The 18,328-nt window shown below is 44.6% G+C and overlaps 1 protein-coding gene across 1 annotated transcript in view; it reads left to right on the forward strand.

Annotated features, from left to right (window-relative positions):
- The window catches only part of LOC138666629 (uncharacterized), a 292,085-nt gene that overhangs the window by 236,323 nt on the left and 37,434 nt on the right, over positions 1 to 18,328 (forward strand). The window contains 5 exon segments of the mRNA XM_069754825.1: positions 8,809 to 9,072; positions 10,973 to 11,096; positions 11,253 to 11,405; positions 11,488 to 11,611; positions 11,695 to 11,792. Coding sequence (XP_069610926.1) covers positions 8,809 to 9,072; positions 10,973 to 11,096; positions 11,253 to 11,405; positions 11,488 to 11,611; positions 11,695 to 11,792 — 763 coding nt within the window.

Genomic DNA, 18,328 nt, shown 5'->3' on the forward strand with positions numbered 1-18,328 from the left:
CGACATATTATTTCCAAAAAGCCCACAAGTTAAGGACAAAAGACAAGGGGCCTAGCTATTCCCAATGCTTGGATTTATTATTTAGCTGCTCATATCCAACAGTTGAGTGAATGGGATCAGGGAAATGACCAGGTGAACAGTGGAAAATTAGTCAAACAGATAACTCCTTAGCATATATTTATTTAGTTTGTAGAGGCAGGGGGAATCTGGAAAATAGCATCCCATTTTCCAAAATTGGTGACGATAAATAAAGTTTGGGACATAGAGAAGAATATGCTGAATGGTAATGGTTGCACAGTAGTGACGCCACTCTGGCACAATCTCCTCTTGCTGGAATTCGTGAAGCCAGAGGGTTGCTCCCAGTGGTAAGAGAGCAGTGTTCATACTCTGGTCCAAATCCAGTCCAGGAATATTTTCAAGAATTTTGAGAAGTTGCAAAGTCAGTTTGGCATTCCTCATCAACTGTTCTATAGATTTCTGCAACTCCGACTTGCCTACAAAGCTCAGTTTAAGACTAAATACTTGACTATATAGCATAACCATATGGTCTAATGGGTGTCGGGGGAAGGAACAGCGAGAGGCCTTATTTCTATTGTTTGATTCACAGAAAATATAGAGCTTGATGTGAGACAAAATTCTAACTGCCCGAGATCTGCTTTACTTAATGCTCTCCTCATTCATATGATGTGGGAATGCAATAATATTAGATCGTTCTAGAATGATCTTCTAAATATAATTAACAGAATTTATTGTATAGTAAAGAACCCGGAGCCGAAAATATGTATATCGAGAGTAATACCAAATCTCCTTGAGGAGCACCCAGTGGCAATTGGTATGGCCAGAATGCTGTACATTGCAAGAAAAAATAGTGCTTCTCATTGGATACAACTTACTCCACCATCCACTGGTAAATGTATTAATAGACTAAATGGGTATATGGGTATATACTTTTAGAAAAAGGAAATTATAAAAAAGAAATGTACCGTATATACTCGTGTATAAGCTGAGTTTTTCAGCACAATTGTTTGTGCTGAAAATGCCTCCCCTCGGCTTATACATGAGTCAATTGTCCCAGAATGCCGGCAGGTGAGGGGGAGCGGCGGAGCAGCGGGTCACAGAGGCAGGAGCCATCAGCTGTGGCTAAAGCCTGTGCTGCTTGTAAAGAGAAATGAATATTCATTTCTCTTATAGCATGCACATTGACAGCTGCAGCCACAGCCACCGACTTCCAGAAGACATCATACTCACCCTCCAGCGTGCCCCCGGAGCATCTTGTTGGTCCCGGCGCCCTCACAGCATTTAGTTGGTTCTGGCTTCCAGCAGCTCTTCCTGTGCTGAGCGATCACGTGGCACCGCTCATTAAGGTAATGAACATGCATGCTGCATGCGTTTCCACTCCCATAGGCGTGGAAGGAATATTCATTACCTTAATGAGCAACGTGATCGCTCAGCACAGGAACGGCTTCTGACACTGGAATGAAATGCTACAAAGGCACGCTGGAAGGTGAGAAGGATGTTTTTTTTTGTAATAGGAAGCATAAATACAAGGAAAGAGGGGGGAAGCCACGCATACCAGGGCAGCTACGGGGGGAGCTACACATGCCAGGACAGGATGGGGGATGAGCCATGCATACCAGGACAGCTACGGGGGGGGGGGAGCCACCCATACCAGGACAGCTGGGGGGGAGCCACGCATACCAGGACAGCTATGGGGGGAGCCACGCATACCAGGACAGGGATGAGAGGACAATGCATACCCGGCTTATACTCGAGTCAATAAGCTTACGCAGTTTTCCATGGCAAAAGTAGGTGCCTCGGCTTATACTCGGGGCGGCTTATACTCGATTATATATGGTAATTAAAAATGTGATAATGTTTGGAGTCCTTAGCTCAACACCCCTGCTTTACCATCGACAATCCTACTTTTCAGAAATATTTTCACCTCTCTACACTAAACCAACTTTCCCTTTTTAGTCATGTAATAACAAGGGTAAATGGACACTTGCTGGATGGCAGATAACTTTTGTTTACACATTGAATCAGAGGAATTACTCTTGGTCCTATTTGCATATATGGAAATGGAAAAATATGGTGTACAGATGATGCTTTCTAATCTTATATAAAAACAGTTCCAGGACTTGTGTTTCGAAAGGGGTAATCATATTTTGTGTTTATGTATGTGATTTATTCAGGGCAGATGTTTCCTGTGCTTGTAAATATTTTGCTGTTTTCGGTCATCTATGTAGTAGAGCAAGAGCTGGTATTTTGCGTAAAAAAAATTGAAGGGAGAACTACGAAGAAGCGGTATGGTTGAAAACTGTTGATTTAGAATCTAAAACTGTTTTCTCTTAGGCTACGTTCACATTAGCGTTACGCTAATGTGCGTCGCTGTTGCGTCGGCGACGCAGCGGCGACGCGCCCCTATGTTTAACATAGGGGACGCGTGCGTTGTTTTGGTGGCGTTTTTCGCCACGTGCGTCGTTTCCGACACTAGCGTCGGACGCAAGAAAACGCTACATGTAGCATTTTCTGTGCGTCCGATTTTCGTCAAAAACCACGCACGCGTCGCAAAACGCGCGCGTTTTTGCGCGCGTTTGCGCGCGTTTTTCCGTGCGTCGCCGCTGCGTCGCCGACGCAACGGCGACGCGACGCTAATGTGAACGTAGACTTACTCCCATCAATAGCCCATCATTTGGGGACATTTTTCACCTGCTGATGGGACTGGTGGAAATTTTCATTGACACATAAAGAATATATAAGGTGCTCTATACTCAACCTCTTTGTATATTCTAAAATTTGATTAGAAGTTAAAGAGTATTATAAGGAGGGGACTTCGGCTTATGATGGATCAACGGGAAAATAGATTTACATTCTAAATCATCATTTCTATTACAACAGTCAAATGTGGAAATGTAGCAAGTAAATCATAAACGTGAAAATTGACTGCTCAAGGCAATCTCTCAAAGGAGAGACACGGTGTCTCAGTGGTAAGGACTGAGGTCCTGGGTACAAATTCCACCAAGGACGACATCTTCAAGGAGTTTGTTTTTCTCATTGTGTTGATGTACCATATTTTTCTGACTATAAGATGCATCGGACCATAACACGCATCTAGGTTTTAAAGGAGGAAATTAGGAAAAAAAACTGAAGCAAAAAAGTGGTCAATTCTGTACTTAAGATCACCTATCCTAGTAAATATGGTTCCCTCATCCCTATCCTGGTATGCATGGCCATCATCCCTATCCTGGTATGCATGGCCCTCATCCCCATCCTGGTATGCATGGATCCATCCTTATTCTGCTATGTTTGGCCCCATCCCGTTCCTGGTATGATTGATTGGCCCCACCAGTTCCTGGTATGATTGATTGGCCCCATCCAGTTCCTGGTATGATTGATTGGCCCCATCCAGTTCCTGGTATGATTGATTGGCCCCATCCCCTTGCTGGTATGATTGGCCCCATCAGAAAACAAACCTTTACTTTTACCTTCCTCCGCTCCCTCGCAGTCGCAGCGTCCTGCTCCGGTGCCAGCAGTTGCTTAATGCTTTTAAGCAGCGCATTTCAGGGACATCATGCGCTGCTTACAAGCAGAGCACAGCTGCCCGAATACTTGCTGGGTGTTCATCAGAGATCGTGGTGAGTATCCATTCCTCTTAGTAGCGCGCACTGTCTGCTGCCTGCTTCCTGCTGGGGCCGGCAGTCGCGTGTGCCGATACTTAAGAGAAATGAATATGAATGTGAGCAGCGCATGATGTCCCTGCTTGCAAGCATTAAGCAGCTGTTGGCACCGAAGCAGGACGCTGCGAGGGAGCGGAGGAAGTTAAGTTAAGGTTTTTTTTTAATCTTTTCTGATGGGGCCATGGATACCAGGACTGGGATGGGGCCAATCATACCAGCAAGGGGATGGGGCCAATCAATCATACCAGGAAGAAATGAATATGGGCATGGAATGCAGTGCATATTCATTTCTCTTTGGCAGCGGGCACAGGAGTTAGCCGGAGCCACCGACTTCTTTCTCTGTGACCCACTGTTCCTCCGATAGCGCTTCCCCACCACAGCCAGAGCCAATATATCTGGACTATAAGCAGCACCCCCCATTTTCCTCCACATTTTGGGAGGAAAAAAGTGCGTCTTATAGTCCGAAAAATACAGTAGGTTTCCTCCGAGTACTCCAGTTTCCTCCCACTGTCCAAAGCTATACTTAAATTGTAAGCCCCAGTGGGGGCAGTGATGAACATATCTGTCTATGGTGCTAAATAAGCAAATAAAATAAATTAATAAATCACTTCTATAGATCTTTCAAAAAGTCGTATTTCAAATTCACTGTTTGGGCTCTTGGAAAGGGAAGGAGTGCCGTTTGCTTTTTGAATGCAAAATTGGCTGGAATCGTGAGCGGACACCATGTCGCTTTTAGAGAGCCCCTCGTGTCTAGACAGTGGAAACCCTCCACAAGTGACCCCATGTGGAAACCACACCCCTTAAGGATTTTATCCAGGTGTATAGTGAGCATTTTGAACCCACAGGTACGACATAGGATTTGATAACATTAGGTCGTCATATTGAATGTCGTCATTAGTGTTGAGTGCAAGTGCTCGCTCCTCCAGTTTGCATCAGGTGTGCACCAAATATCTCGGGTGCTTGAATGAAATGCTCGAGTCCTCGCCCTGCATGTTTCACGGCCATTAAACACCCCTAAAAAACATGCGGGGTTCCGCGATACTCCACCCATACCTGAGCACCCGGTGAAAACTTGAGTAGCGAGCACTTGCCATCATACAGTCATCACTTTTTTTTTAACTTTTGAAAAAAAAACAATTCTTGCTCCACTCCTAACCCTAATCACACCCCCAACCGCAAAGAATGGAAAAAAGAAAAAAAAAAAAAAACTTTAGGTGGTGACAAAGGTGGATTTGGTTTACTATTTTATTTTGATCAGTGATCAAGAGGAACCAATAGGAAAAATTCTATATGGTTGCCACCTGCATCTCGCCTTTTTTTGTCCAGAAAAATGAGATTGAGGGTCGGAGGATGAAGCAGGAGGGTTCATGGATGGTGGAGATAGCGGGGAGGTACAGGGGACCCCATTTCGCTATTCACTGATAAGCTACATCATATCAGAGGAGAGAGAAATTAAATTTAAATCTGACTTTTTTATCGCTTTTATTTGATGAATAATGGCGATCATGTGACCGAGGACCGTAAAAACCTAAATTGACCCCTAGTAGCCGAGACCCTGGAGATTTTCTGATGCTGGGCGGCGCTATACCCTTATTTCTCAGCACGGTTAAAAAGCGGCACTGAGCAATAAATACGCTTAACTGCCACCGTGTCAGCGGTCGTTAATGGGTTAATCTAAGTTATTACCCATTCACGCTTTTTGGCAGAAATTTAACTAAAGTAATTTTAGTTGAAAGGGTTCAAGTGAGAACTACAATTTTTTTCTCAGTTCTTTATTTACTAGAAATGTTTGCATCATATACGGCAAATATTTCAATATGCAAAAGTATTGAGTTTTCAGTTACTTATTCTTTAAAAGTACAATTTTTCAGTTCAGTTTCAGGCTTCCAGTTCCTCTCTATTGTGTGTGTGTTAAGGGTGGAGTAGAATATATACTGGTAATTTAAAATTCTAAAAGTTGATCCTGATCATTTGATACATATAAATATTTGTAACATGTGTTCTTCAGAACATATTTCTTATACAGTTGGGAATGAAGACTAGTCAGTCATTGCACTGGTTGCTCATCCACTATTGAATACAATATTAACTTATCACATGCATCCACAAAGCTCTCCACACTACTGTACCACCCTACATCTCCTCCCTCATCTCTGTCTATCACCCTACCCTTGCCCTCCATTCAGCTTGTGACCTAAAACTAACATCCTCAAATAATGTGAATCTCCCATATCCAAGACTTCTCTCATGCTGCGCCCATGAATTCTCTGGAATTCACTACTTGGGTAAATTTGATTATTTTCTAGTGTCCACAATTTTAAACATTCTCTAAAACATTTTCTAAAAAGACATTTCTTTAGACTGGCCTATCGCTTCACCTCACTAATCTAACTATTGTGTGTACATTTCCCCTCTGAATTTTCAAGTGCTGTGCATTATGTTGGCTCTATAGAAATACAAAAATATTATTATTATTAGGGGAATTAAACATTTGGGTCATATTTTTTTCTCTTCCAGACAGTGTGACTAAGCCAGCAGATAACTTTCTGTTCGAAGAATAATACTCAAGGATTTGTTATGGGGAGAAAAGCCAAAGACAAATCTACTTTATTACTCCACAAACAGCACAGAAATCCCTCACTAGTTCTTCTCCGCATTGATGCCAAAAAGGCTTTTAATGGGGTGTGCTGAGACTTGAACACCAACGTCTTGAGTTTCAACTTCTCAACAAAATTTCTAGTAGCCATTCTCACATATTCTTACCAACTGCATGTCCGACTCAAAGTAAATGGGACATTGCCTGTAGGAGGCAAAGGCTGCCCTGTTTCGGATGAGACTTGCCTATTTAATTCTATGGGTGTGAAAAAAAAATTTGATCCCATACGGATCAGCCGTATAGCATTTGCTTTTTTATGGATACATTGCAATTCTTCATTTAGGAAATTGTACTTAGTGTAAATGTTAATAACTGTAATATACTAAACAGATTTGCAAGTCCAAATACAATTTCTTATGTTAAGAATTACAATTTATCCGTACAAATCAGATGTTATACGCTCAACCGGTATGGGATCTGTTTTGTTGTTTTTGCTCGATGCACACAGATGAAAAAACAAGCATTTTTATTACCGATAAAAATCGGATGATTATTTTATACGCTTGTGTGAACCCGGTCAAAGAGTATGGGCATAAAGCATCTCATAGATGCCAGCGTACCCACTGCGTTTTGTCATGAGAAGATTCGTCAGGAAAATGTTAGTGGTGATTTTCCTTAAAGCACCACTCCAGCAGTATTTTTATTTTATCACTGGAGTGGTGATTTTAATCTAAGGTCCTTACCCTACACTTATACTCACCTGCCACCATCTTCACCTTTTATCACCGCTGCTCTTGGTAATTTGTGACCTGCCATATTGCTCCAGTGTTTGCTGGAGTAAGCCAGATTGCACAACTCGATACAAATCTATGAGAGCCTCATTCTGGATCTCATACACTAGCAATGAGAGATTATCATGTAACTTCTGACTTCTGGCCAATCAGACGTTTTGGATCAAGGTGAAGACGTCTGATCAAGGTGAAGATGCCAGATCAAGGTGAAGACACCAGAGGGTGAGTAAAAGACCAGGATCAGGGACCTTACATTAGAAGCACCACCAATGTATTTTAACCTGTATGTATAAACTAGTGGGCTGTCACGCCGATAACGGCGATAAGGGGCAGGACGGCTTACTGGGACCCGCACCTGTCCCTGCCACTATAAGGGGCCCTGGCTTTCCCTTATCTCAGGGGTACCTATGATGGTTAGGAGGCCTGAGCCGCCAGCGTATCCCTGTCTCCTGTGCAGGCCCTATCAGTGGCCCCCTCTCCCCCTCAGGGAGGAGGACTGCACCAGTGTATAAATATGACAAGCAAACAGGGTATGCAGACAAGGTAACTAAAATCTCAAACTCACCAAATGCTCACAAAACCACAGAGGAAACACAGAGAAGGAAAAAGCTAGGAAGGAAAACAGGTTTAACATGCAACCAAAACAGCGGACACCAATCTGTAAATAAACCTCCAAGCTCCTAATACCACGCTCCTTCAACCTCCAAGCCAGGCAGCAGAACTAGTCACTGACAACAGTTGTAGTCAAGGCTGAGTTTATATAGGAGAGGACATTGCGAAAACCAATTCAGCTGAGAGTCCTAGCCCTCAGCAACTTTAGCAACAAGGTTTAACTCCTGCCCTGCTGGCAAAAGACAGCCAGGTCAAAATTCAGGAGAAGAGCTTCTGTTCATCATGTGTGAACGAGGCCCAGAGCGCTGCGGTTCTCTGGAACCTCTCTGTCGCGGCAGCCCCGTGACATGGGCGGCTGAAGAATGGTCCGGTCACTTCATGGCGTTTGAGGCCTAAAATGGTTAAAAGAAGTTCAAACAGACTAAATGTAACAGCAAACCATATTAACATTATTATGCACAACTTAATTCTTTTTTGCATCTTAGGCTACGTTCACACTAGCATTGTGCGCCGCTGCGTCGGCGACGCAACGCACAATGCACGCAAAAACGCACGCAAAAACGCTGCGTTTTGCGACGCATGCGTCGTTTTTTGCCGAAAATCGGACGCAAGAAAAATGCAACTTGTTGCGTTTTCTTGGTTCGACGCTTGTGGCAAAAAAGACGCATGCATCGCACAACGCAACAAACAAAAACGCATGCGTCCCCCATGTTAAATATAGGGGCGCATGACGCGTGCGTCGCCGCTGCGTCGCCCGACGCTAACCCGATGCACACTAGCATAACGCTAATGTGAACGTAGCCTAAATGCTTTTTTATGAGAAGAGGCAATGTATGTCTTTTGAAGTCCTAATGATCTGGAGAGAGCTAACCAATCTCACACTACCAATTGCGATTTCTACATGGTGCCCCCTATTAGGAAATGAGTTTCAAGGAAGAAAAAGTGGACTTTACAGTATCCAAACAATCCATATGCAATATGCCCAATACCACACGCAGAAGAACTGCCGGTTCCAAAAGCAGCAGAAACATTTTCAGTCAGAAGAGGGAGTCCAGTGTCATGAAACATCTTCCGCTCACGACCCAGACTTTCTGTCAGCAACCTCAACTGAACCACACCTTATAACACAAAGACGACTGAACAATCTTGTTAGAGATTTGGATCTGCCCAAGAATAAGGTTGAGCTCTTAGGTCCCAGGCTACAGCAGTGGAATTTCGTAGTGGGCGATGTTCGTATTTCTTTGTTCCGCAACCATGATAAAGTTCTTGTCCAAAACTTCCTCATGGAGGTTGATCTTGTGGCATGCAACACCATCAACAGTTTAATGGAAGCTCTGAAGATAAGTCATAATCCAGACGAATGGAGGCTCTGTGACCACATGAAACAGCTGTTGAGGTGCCTGAACTATGACCATTTGTGGCTCCTCTGTGGTGACTTCACTTGGTGAAAATATGTAGAACAGTGTAATCTAAATCCCTTTTTAGTTTGTCTTTTTAAAATGCATGATGCCTATTTATGTGGGTCCTTACACCTTTCCAATCCACCATGAAACAAAATATTTCTCTATTCTGGTTCCAATACTAGGTTGGTGTGCGTGTAGATATCTCCCCCTTTAATATTCATCTTTATCCTGGAGATGTCTCTCCAAATGATGATGTTATTGGTCTTGTAGCATGCCAGGTTACGCAGATCACAGTAAGATGAGGGTCCCATGCACCAATTTGTACAAGCCTTTATTTTAACATAATTCAGGTGAGAGCTGGCTCCCTATTGGCTTATGAAATTTTAAGAAGAGACTTTTGACAAAAAGTGGCCATTTCCTATGAAAGACTGATTGAGGTTGGCCCAATTCTATAAAGTAAACATACACTCATTATAGGTATAGTTAAAGTAGTTCTAATTCCAATTAAAACTTTATGGGATTCATTCAATGGTGCCGATGATATTTAAAGAGATACACAGGCATGTGACTTCCAAAGCTCTTCAGAGTGTATCATGAACGTTTCTTACATGATTGCAAAGAGCAGAATATGTAACTTCATAATAAGTAAAGACAGGTGAATTAGTCGAGTAGTAGAGTTTAGGATAGATTGGGGGGGTGCAAGAGTGTCAGAAGGGAGGCCACACAGCAGTAGTTTGCAGTATTTCTATGCGGGAGATGATGAGGGCATGGATTAGTTTTTGCAGATTCTTAATTAAGAAGTGTGCAGATCCGGGAAATATTTTTGAATTGGAATCAGCAGAAAGTGGAAGTGGATATGTGGCTTGAAGGAGAGATCAGTGTCCAGGGTTGCACCAAGAGTGAGTAGCCATGTACTTTGATGGATAGGTCTGTTGGGAGGGTCTGATGGATGGGGAGAAATGATTAATTCTGTTTGTCCATGTTAAGTTTTAGAAATATAGCAGAGAAGAATGAAATAGCAGCCAGACATTGTGGGATTCTGATTAGTAACGAGGTGATATCGGGTCCAGAGAGGTAGATCTGTGTTTCATCAGCATGCATAGACATGATACTGAAAGTTGTGGGACTCTGAGCTGTCCCAGGCTGAAGGTGTAGATAGAGAAGAGCAGGGGTCCTAGAACTGAACCTTGGGGGGCACCGACGCTGAATATCCTGCCTGTTTGGTATGATGAGATCCAAGATAGGGCCAAGTCTGTGATGCCAAGAGATGAATCTGTAAGAGGGAATGGTCCACAGTTTCAAGAGCAGCCTTTTGTGTTATAATCACTCTGGGAAATATCACACACATACGGTTCCTCTTCGTACACACTGTAAACCCCTCACACAAACTTCCCCTCATCCAGCACCATGACAACCAGCACAGCAGAGTTCTGAATACACTGCGGCCCCTGATCATGTGACCCCTGACTCCTCCCCTCCTGTGACCTCATCACAGGTCCTGTGTGCACAGAACAGCCATATATGTGGTGTGCGGCTCTGCAGGTGGAGGTAGGTGCTGGAGATTCCCCATTACTGGGCGCAGGGGACATTAACCCTTTAAGCGCCAATACTGTTTTGGTGTTTTTGTGATGTCACATTTAATGACACATAATTAAATTTTTTACATTATTTCCTTCTTTATTTTTAATCCTGGATTGTATATATTCTGTGAAAAATCTCTGTATGTGACTATAATGGGACTATGTATTATACCGGGCCAGGACAGGACCATGACTTGATGTAGTGATCATGTGACGCCGGTAACAGCCCCGGAGATTTCTTACATGGGATCTTTATGATGTTACATCGTCATCTTCTCCCCATTCAGGTCCCTACAATATCGGATCCTCTCAGTGGAGATCTTCTATATAAGAGAATTCTCCTGAGTGACCCTACAAGGATGGATAGGGACAGGGACAAGGTGGCGGAGAAGATATTACACCTCACCCTAGAGATCCTCTTCCGGCTTACTGGAGAGGTGAGAGATTCTGATGACGTCACATTACATCATTCTTATCTATGGGAATGACAGATGGACAGAACTGGAGAGGTGAGGACTCTGGAAATGTCTGTATTGAGATTTATTAATGTGTCTCTCCATAACCAGGATTACACAGTAGTGAAGAAGATCTCTAGTGAGCGCTGTCAGGACCCTGTGTCTGAGGGATGGGGAAGACCCCTGAGCCCAATCACAGGGCCTCCACCTCACCCCCTGATACATGAGGACATCAATAACCAGAAGATCCTAGAACTCACCTACAAGATGATTGAGCTCCTGACTGGAGAGGTGACACTGCTGGGAATGCTGGGACATTATACACTAACACTATGGAGGGATCGGGGGATGACGGTATCATTGTATGTGTCAGGTTCCTATAAGGTGTCAGGATGTCGCCGTTTATTTGTCGATGGAGGAGTGGGAGTATTTAGAAGGACACAAAGATCTGTACAAGGACGTCATGATGGAGGTTCCTCAGCCCCTAACATCACCAGGTAATAGACAGGATTAAATACACACGGCCTATAATTATCTGTATGTAAAGAGTGAATTCAGTCCCTGTATGTGTTTCCTCCAGTTCTATCCAGTGAGAGGACAACACCAGAGAGATGTCCCCGTCCTCTTCTTCCACAAGACTGTAAACAAGAAGATCTCGATGTTCCTCAAGATCATAAGGTAGATGGGGAGACCTCCCCTATGATGTGAAGAAAGCAGTAAAAGTCTTGTTTTCAGTCGTTTTTTTTTTTCATAGATAACTGAATTGGTTTGAGGTGAATTGAATTCACCTCAAATTTTAAAAAAAAATTTGGATTCTCCTGAACCTGAATTTTTTGTTACTTATTGTGAGTTCAGTAAAATGGCAGCTGGTTAATGCAGTGGGGAAAAAACGTATTTGATTCACTGACAGTTTGGCACGTTTTGCCACCTAGAAAGAATGGAGAGGTCTGTAATTCTTATCACTTTAACTTTGAGAGACAAAATCTAAAAACAAAAAACAAAATCACATTGTATCATTTCTAAATAATTAAATTGCATTTTACTGCATGAAATAAGTATTCGATCCCTACCAACCAGCAAGAATTCTGGCTGTCACTGACCTGATAGTGTTCTCTCAGAAGCCCTCCCTAGTACTCTGCACTCATCATCTGCATTAATTGCACCTGTTTGAACTCGCTACTTGTAAAAAAGACACCTTTCCACACACTCAACCAATCAATCACTCTATCCTCTCCACCATGACCAAAACCAAAGAGCTGTCTAAGGACGCCAATGACAAAATTGTAGACCTGCACAAGGCTATGATGGGTTACTAGACAATAGGCAAGCAGCTTGCTAAGAAAGCAACAACTGTAGGCACAATTATTAGAAAAGGGAGAAACATGACTGTCAGTCTTCCTTGGTCTTGGGCTCCATGCGAGATCTCGCCTCGTGGGGTAAGTTTGATTCTGAGAAAGGTCAGGAATCAGCCAAGAACTATATGGGAGGATCTGGTCAATGATCTGAAGAGAGCTGGGTCCACAGTCTTAAACATTGCTGTTAGTAACACACTACGCTGTCGTGGATTAAAATCCTGCAGGCCAAGAAAGGTCCCCCTGCTCATGTCAGAACATGTCCAGGCCTGTTCAAAGTTCACCAGTGACCGTCTGGATAATCTAGAGGAGGCATGGGAGAAGGTCATGTGGTCAGATGAGATCAAAATATATCTTTCTAGGTCACCACCTGACAGCACACTGGAGGACGTCCTTCTTATCCTTGATGGGACAGGAAACACGAGAGGTTAAAAGGACCCTCCCCCTACCACCCTTCAGTGTTTTTCCTGTCCCATCATGGATAGGAACGGACGAGAGGATCTACCGTTCTGTGCGGGGGGGATGCGGATCGGGGGGGCTCTGCCTCACCCTTCCCTCCATGAGACACCCGCTGGCTGACACCCGCCCGAGGGTCCCTCGGCCTACCAGTGTAGCGCTGCTCCTGGTATGGGGATCGCTTCTCCCTGGCGGGGGCTCTCGATCCTTCCGTCGCGTCCCCTGGTGCGAGCGATCCCAGCGGCGGCCTCTGCAGATACCGGCGTCTCCATGCGGCCGCTGGGGGAAGCAGATCCTCGCCACACCTTCTTCTCTTTCCGGCCGCACGTCACTTCCGGTTTGCGGCTGAGGGGGACGGACGGCGTCTCTGCAACAGGAAGTGCAGAGGAAGAGCAGTGGAGAGCGCGGGAGCGCTGAATTAAACAGAGGAACAGAATAAAAGGTATGGTGCAGGGGCAGTAGCGATCTCTAGAGCATCATGGAGGACGCAGCTAGAGCAGAGGCAGGAGTCGGCAGCGCTAGTAAGTAGGGAAGCCCTGGATAAAAAAAAAAAAAGGGACGCCAGTGTTTGCTATATATATATATATATATATGTATATATATATATATATATATATATATATATATATTTTTATAGGCAGTCTCCTTGTCCAAGAAATCGGTAAAGAAGCCCGGTAGAAATAAGAAGTGTCCTATCTGTGCAGTTAAACTAAAGGATACCTGGCAGAAACCCCTATGTGAAGCATGCACCTGCAAAATCATAGGACAGGAACAAGCGTCTCTTATGACATATGAGAGCCATGATAAGTGAGGAAGTTCAGGCTTCAGTTTCAAGTCTGGTACTCCCTCATGTCTCACCTTCAGAGAGGCCAAGGAAAAGGCCGAGGGTCGATTACTCTTCTGAAGACTCATCATCCTTTGGGTCAGAGGTAGAGGAGGAAGATGAGAGTAGAGATCCTCCGGAGAAAGGGAGAAGATATTTGTTCTCCGCCGCAGACACAGGAGAACTGTTGGAGGCAGTGCGGCATACCATGCAGATCGAGGAGCCTCAGCCGTCTTGTTCTGTTCAGGATGAGGTGTTCGGGGGCTTGCGCTTGCAGACCTCTAAAGTCTTCCCTGTAAACTCCCATATCAGATCCATGATTCTGGAGGAATGGGAGGAAGCCGAGAAAAGACTGGCTATCCCTAAGGTCTTCAGACTTCGTTTGCCGTTTGATCCAGACGAAGTCAAAGAGTGGGTCGATATACCTAAGATAGACATACCATTGGCTAAAGTATCCAAAAGGACTGCAATTCCTTTTGAGGACTCTTCCAATCTAAAAGAGCCCATGGACAGGAAGGCAAACGGCCTTTTAAAAAGGGCCTGGGAAAGTTCTTCGGCGATTATTGGAGCTAATATTGCAGCGACATCGGTGGCTCGCTCCATGGACCTTTGGTTAGATGATCTTCGAGATCAACTAATAGCCAAAACTCCCAGAGAAACTGTCCTGAAATCCCTACCTTTGCTAAAGTTAGCAACCACCTTTTTGGCAGACGTGTCCGTAGAGTCTGTTAGGTTTGCGGCTAGGGGTCAATGCCTATCTAATGCAGCCCGAAGAGCTATTTGGCTCAAAAGCTGGTCGGGTGACATACATTCTAAAAACAAATTGTGTTCTATACCCTTTTCCGGGGGCAGGGTCTTCGGACCGGTCCTCGACGATATTTTAGAAAAGGCCGCAGACGTAAAGAAAGGGTTCCTGGAAGAAAAACCTAAAAAATTCCAGCCCTTTCGGAGACCCCGCTATAATCAAAAACCCGATTACAGGGGTAAGGGAAAACAGGGTAGATGGAGTTACCAGAAAGGAGGGGATAGCAGGCCTAAAACCAAAGATGCGAGCTACTCGGGATCAGGGTCTAGCTACCGCAGGAAATGACGCCATCAGAGTAGGGGGTTGTCTGGCCGGATTCCTGGGAGGATGGAGGGAGATTACAACGAGTCCATGGGTATTACAGATCGTGTCCCAGGGATACAAAATAGAATTTACATCCCTTCCTCCCGAAAGATTCCTGGTGTCCAGCTCCCATCTAAAATCATCATCCCCCATGTGGTCAGATATACAGGACCTCTTAAAAATGGTGGCTATTATTCCGGTACCCCCTCGGGAAGAGTGCAGAGGTCACTACTCCAATCTCTTCTCAATAACAAAACCGTCGGGAGAGTCAAGGACAATTATAAATTTGAAACATCTGAACAATTGGGTCCTTTACAAAAGGTTCAAAATGGAGTCGATTTGGTCTACCATCCCTCTGTTGGGAAGAGACATGGTAATGTGCACTCTAGATTTGAAAAGTGCATATTACCATGTACCCATTTACCTAAGTCACCAGAGGTTCCTGCGGTTCGCGGTAAACATGGAAGGAAAGATCTACCATTTCCAATTTTGCTGTCTCCCCTTCGGCCTGGCTTCCGCTCCCAGGGTTTTTACAAAACTTATGGTGGAAGTGGTCGCTTACCTGAGGAATCAGGATATAATGGTGATTCCCTACTTAGACGACTTTTTAGTAGCGGCAGACTCAGAAGTCCAGCTCAGGATCAACTGTCAGTCCCTCATCTCAACACTAGAGAATCTGGGATGGATTATAAATTGGGAGAAATCAGATCTAATTCCAAAACCCAGAATAAAATTCCTGGGAGTCATGCTTGATTCACAGGCAAGAATGTCCTTTCTTCCAGAAGACAGGCTAAAGGGCATAATAAAGAAGATCCGTCACTTTTCTCGAGGCCGAAATACGATAAGAGACGGAATGAAAATACTAGGACTGATGACGACCTGCATCCCTTGCGTAAGATGGAGTCAATTTCACTCTCGACAGCTTCAGCAGGGAGTTCTGAGGAGCTGGAACAGAAGACAGAACTCACTGAACCGGACTCTGAACCTTACTTCTCAGGTCAAAATATCCCTGGTGTGGTGGACTCTCTCCAGAAACCTCCGACTGGGGGTGCCATGGCTTCAAACACCGAGCGTATCAGTTACGACAGATGCAAGTCAGCTCGGTTGGGGAGGTCATGTCCAAGGAAAATATTTTTAAGGTCGCTGGGAAAGGAAAGACAGCAACCAGTCATCGAACCACAGAGAACTACATGCGGTTTGGAAGGTCTTAACGGCGGCGCACCATCTGCTGCAGAACAAACATGTGAAGGTCTTCTCAGACAATACGACAACTGTAGCCTTCCTGCGGCATCAAGGGGGCCCAAGACATCTGGCATTACAGGACCTGGCAGAACAGATCTTCAGGTGGGCAGAAAGGTCGGTTCTGTCAATCTCGGCGGTTCACCTGGAGGGTTCCAAGAACCAGTTGGCAGATTTCCTCAGCAGGAAAAGCGTATCCCCTACAGAGTGGGAACTGAACAGCGAGGTATTCAGAGATCTGTGTCAACGTTGGGGGAAGCCGACGTTGGACCTATTTGCTACAAAAGAAAATGCAAAGGTCAAGATCTTCTACTCCCTAAACCCCTGGGAGAGCCCAGCCACGATCGATGCCTTCTCACAACCCTGGAACCGCGGTCTTCTGTATGCATTCCCTCCTCTAGCAATGATCCAGAGAACACTCAGGAAGATCTGCGAGGACGAGGCCAAGGTCATCCTCATAGCTCCTCACTGGTCGAAGCGAAGTTGGTTTCCTTTGTTAAGAAAACTGTCGGTGGGAAAACCCCTCCTGTTACCAGAAAGATAGGATCTTCTTCTACAGGGTCCAGTTCTACACCAGAATCCAGGAGCACTTCAGCTGGCGGCCTGGATCCTGAACGGAAGGTCTTGAGGGCAAAAGGGCTTTCAGATGACGTCATTTCTACCCTTCAAGCCAGCAGGAAGCCGGTGACATCGGCTATCTATACAAAAATATGGAAGCGATTCTGTGGGTTTTGCGGAGAGATGACAGTTGATACTGACCATCCAAATATCCCCAAAATTCTTGACTTTTTGCAGTCAGGGTTTCAAAAAGGTCTTAGACCGAGTACATTAAGGGTCCAAATAGCGGCCCTGAGTGTATTTTTCGATTTCTTCCCTGTCTGCCCACCCCTGGATTAGTAGATTCTCTGGAGCAGTCCAGAGATTAAAACCATTGATTAGAAGATCAGTCCCACTGTGGGATCTGAACTTGGTTCTAAATTTCCTATGTGAACAGGCGTGGGATGTAATGGAGGATATAGAAATCAACAAACTCTCCCTTAAAACCGCATTTTTAGTTGCGATCACGTCGGCAAAAAGATTGGGGGAACTACAGGCTCTATCGGTACAGAATCCGTATTTGCAGATCTTCGAGGATAAATTTGTACTAAGACTCGATCCGGCTTTTCTACCTAAGGTCTTTTCAGATACTAATATGAATCAGGAGATTGTTTTACCGTCGTTTTGCCAGTTCCCTAAAAATCAAAAGGAAAGATTTTACCACAACTTAGACGTAAGAGACACGGTACTCAGGTACCTTGATTTATCTAGACCCTAGAGACAAGACAACAATTTGTTCGTCCAGTTCAGGGGTCCAAATAAAGGGAGAAAAGCGTCTAAAGCGACTATTGCACGGTGGATAAAATCAACAATCAGTTTAGCTTATAAAGCTAGAGGGCAAAATTCCCTGGTCAACATCAAAGCCCATTCATCTAGGGCCATGGCCACGTCATGGGCAGAGAAAGGGGGGGCTACGGCAGATCAGATCTGCAGGGCTGCATCATGGTCTAGCCTGAGTACCTTTTCTAAACACTATAAGTTAGATGTAGTGTCACCTCAGTTGGCTTTCGGTAGAAAGGTAATTCAAGCAGTGGTCCCTCCCTAAATACCAGTCTCCTTTGGTATTTCTCCAGTGTGCTGTCAGGTGGTGACCTGGAAAACAGTAATTAGACCTACTGGTAATTGTATTTCCAGGAATCCATCCTGACAGCACTATTAGTTCCCTCCCTAATGTATGATCTTTATACTCATGTGATGTAACATTTGTATGATTGATTATTTTGTTGGAATAAACCTTTGTTTTTGCATCCATCCAGATGTGTTACTTTGGAAAAGCACTGAAGGGTGGTAGGGGGAGGGTCCTTTTAACCTCTCGTGTTTCCTGTCCCATCAAGGATAAGAAGGAAGTCCTCCAGTGTGCTGTCAGGATGGATTCCTGGAAATACAATTACCAGTAGGTCTAATTACTGTTTTTTGGTATCGACTACACTCGCCATGTTTGGAGGAAGAAGAAATATGAGTACAACCTCAGGAATACCGTCTCAACCGTGAAGCATGGTGGGCGAAACATCATACTTTTGGGGTGCTTTTCTGCACAGTGGACAGAACAACTGCACCGTATTGAAGGGAGAATGGACGGGGTCATATATATCGTGAGATTTTGGCTACCCACCTCCTTACCTCTGAAAGTGTTGTAGTT

The sequence above is a fragment of the Ranitomeya imitator genome, chromosome 2 (genome assembly GCF_032444005.1).
Source record: "Ranitomeya imitator isolate aRanImi1 chromosome 2, aRanImi1.pri, whole genome shotgun sequence".
In the NCBI taxonomy this organism is placed as follows: Eukaryota; Metazoa; Chordata; class Amphibia; order Anura; family Dendrobatidae; genus Ranitomeya; species Ranitomeya imitator.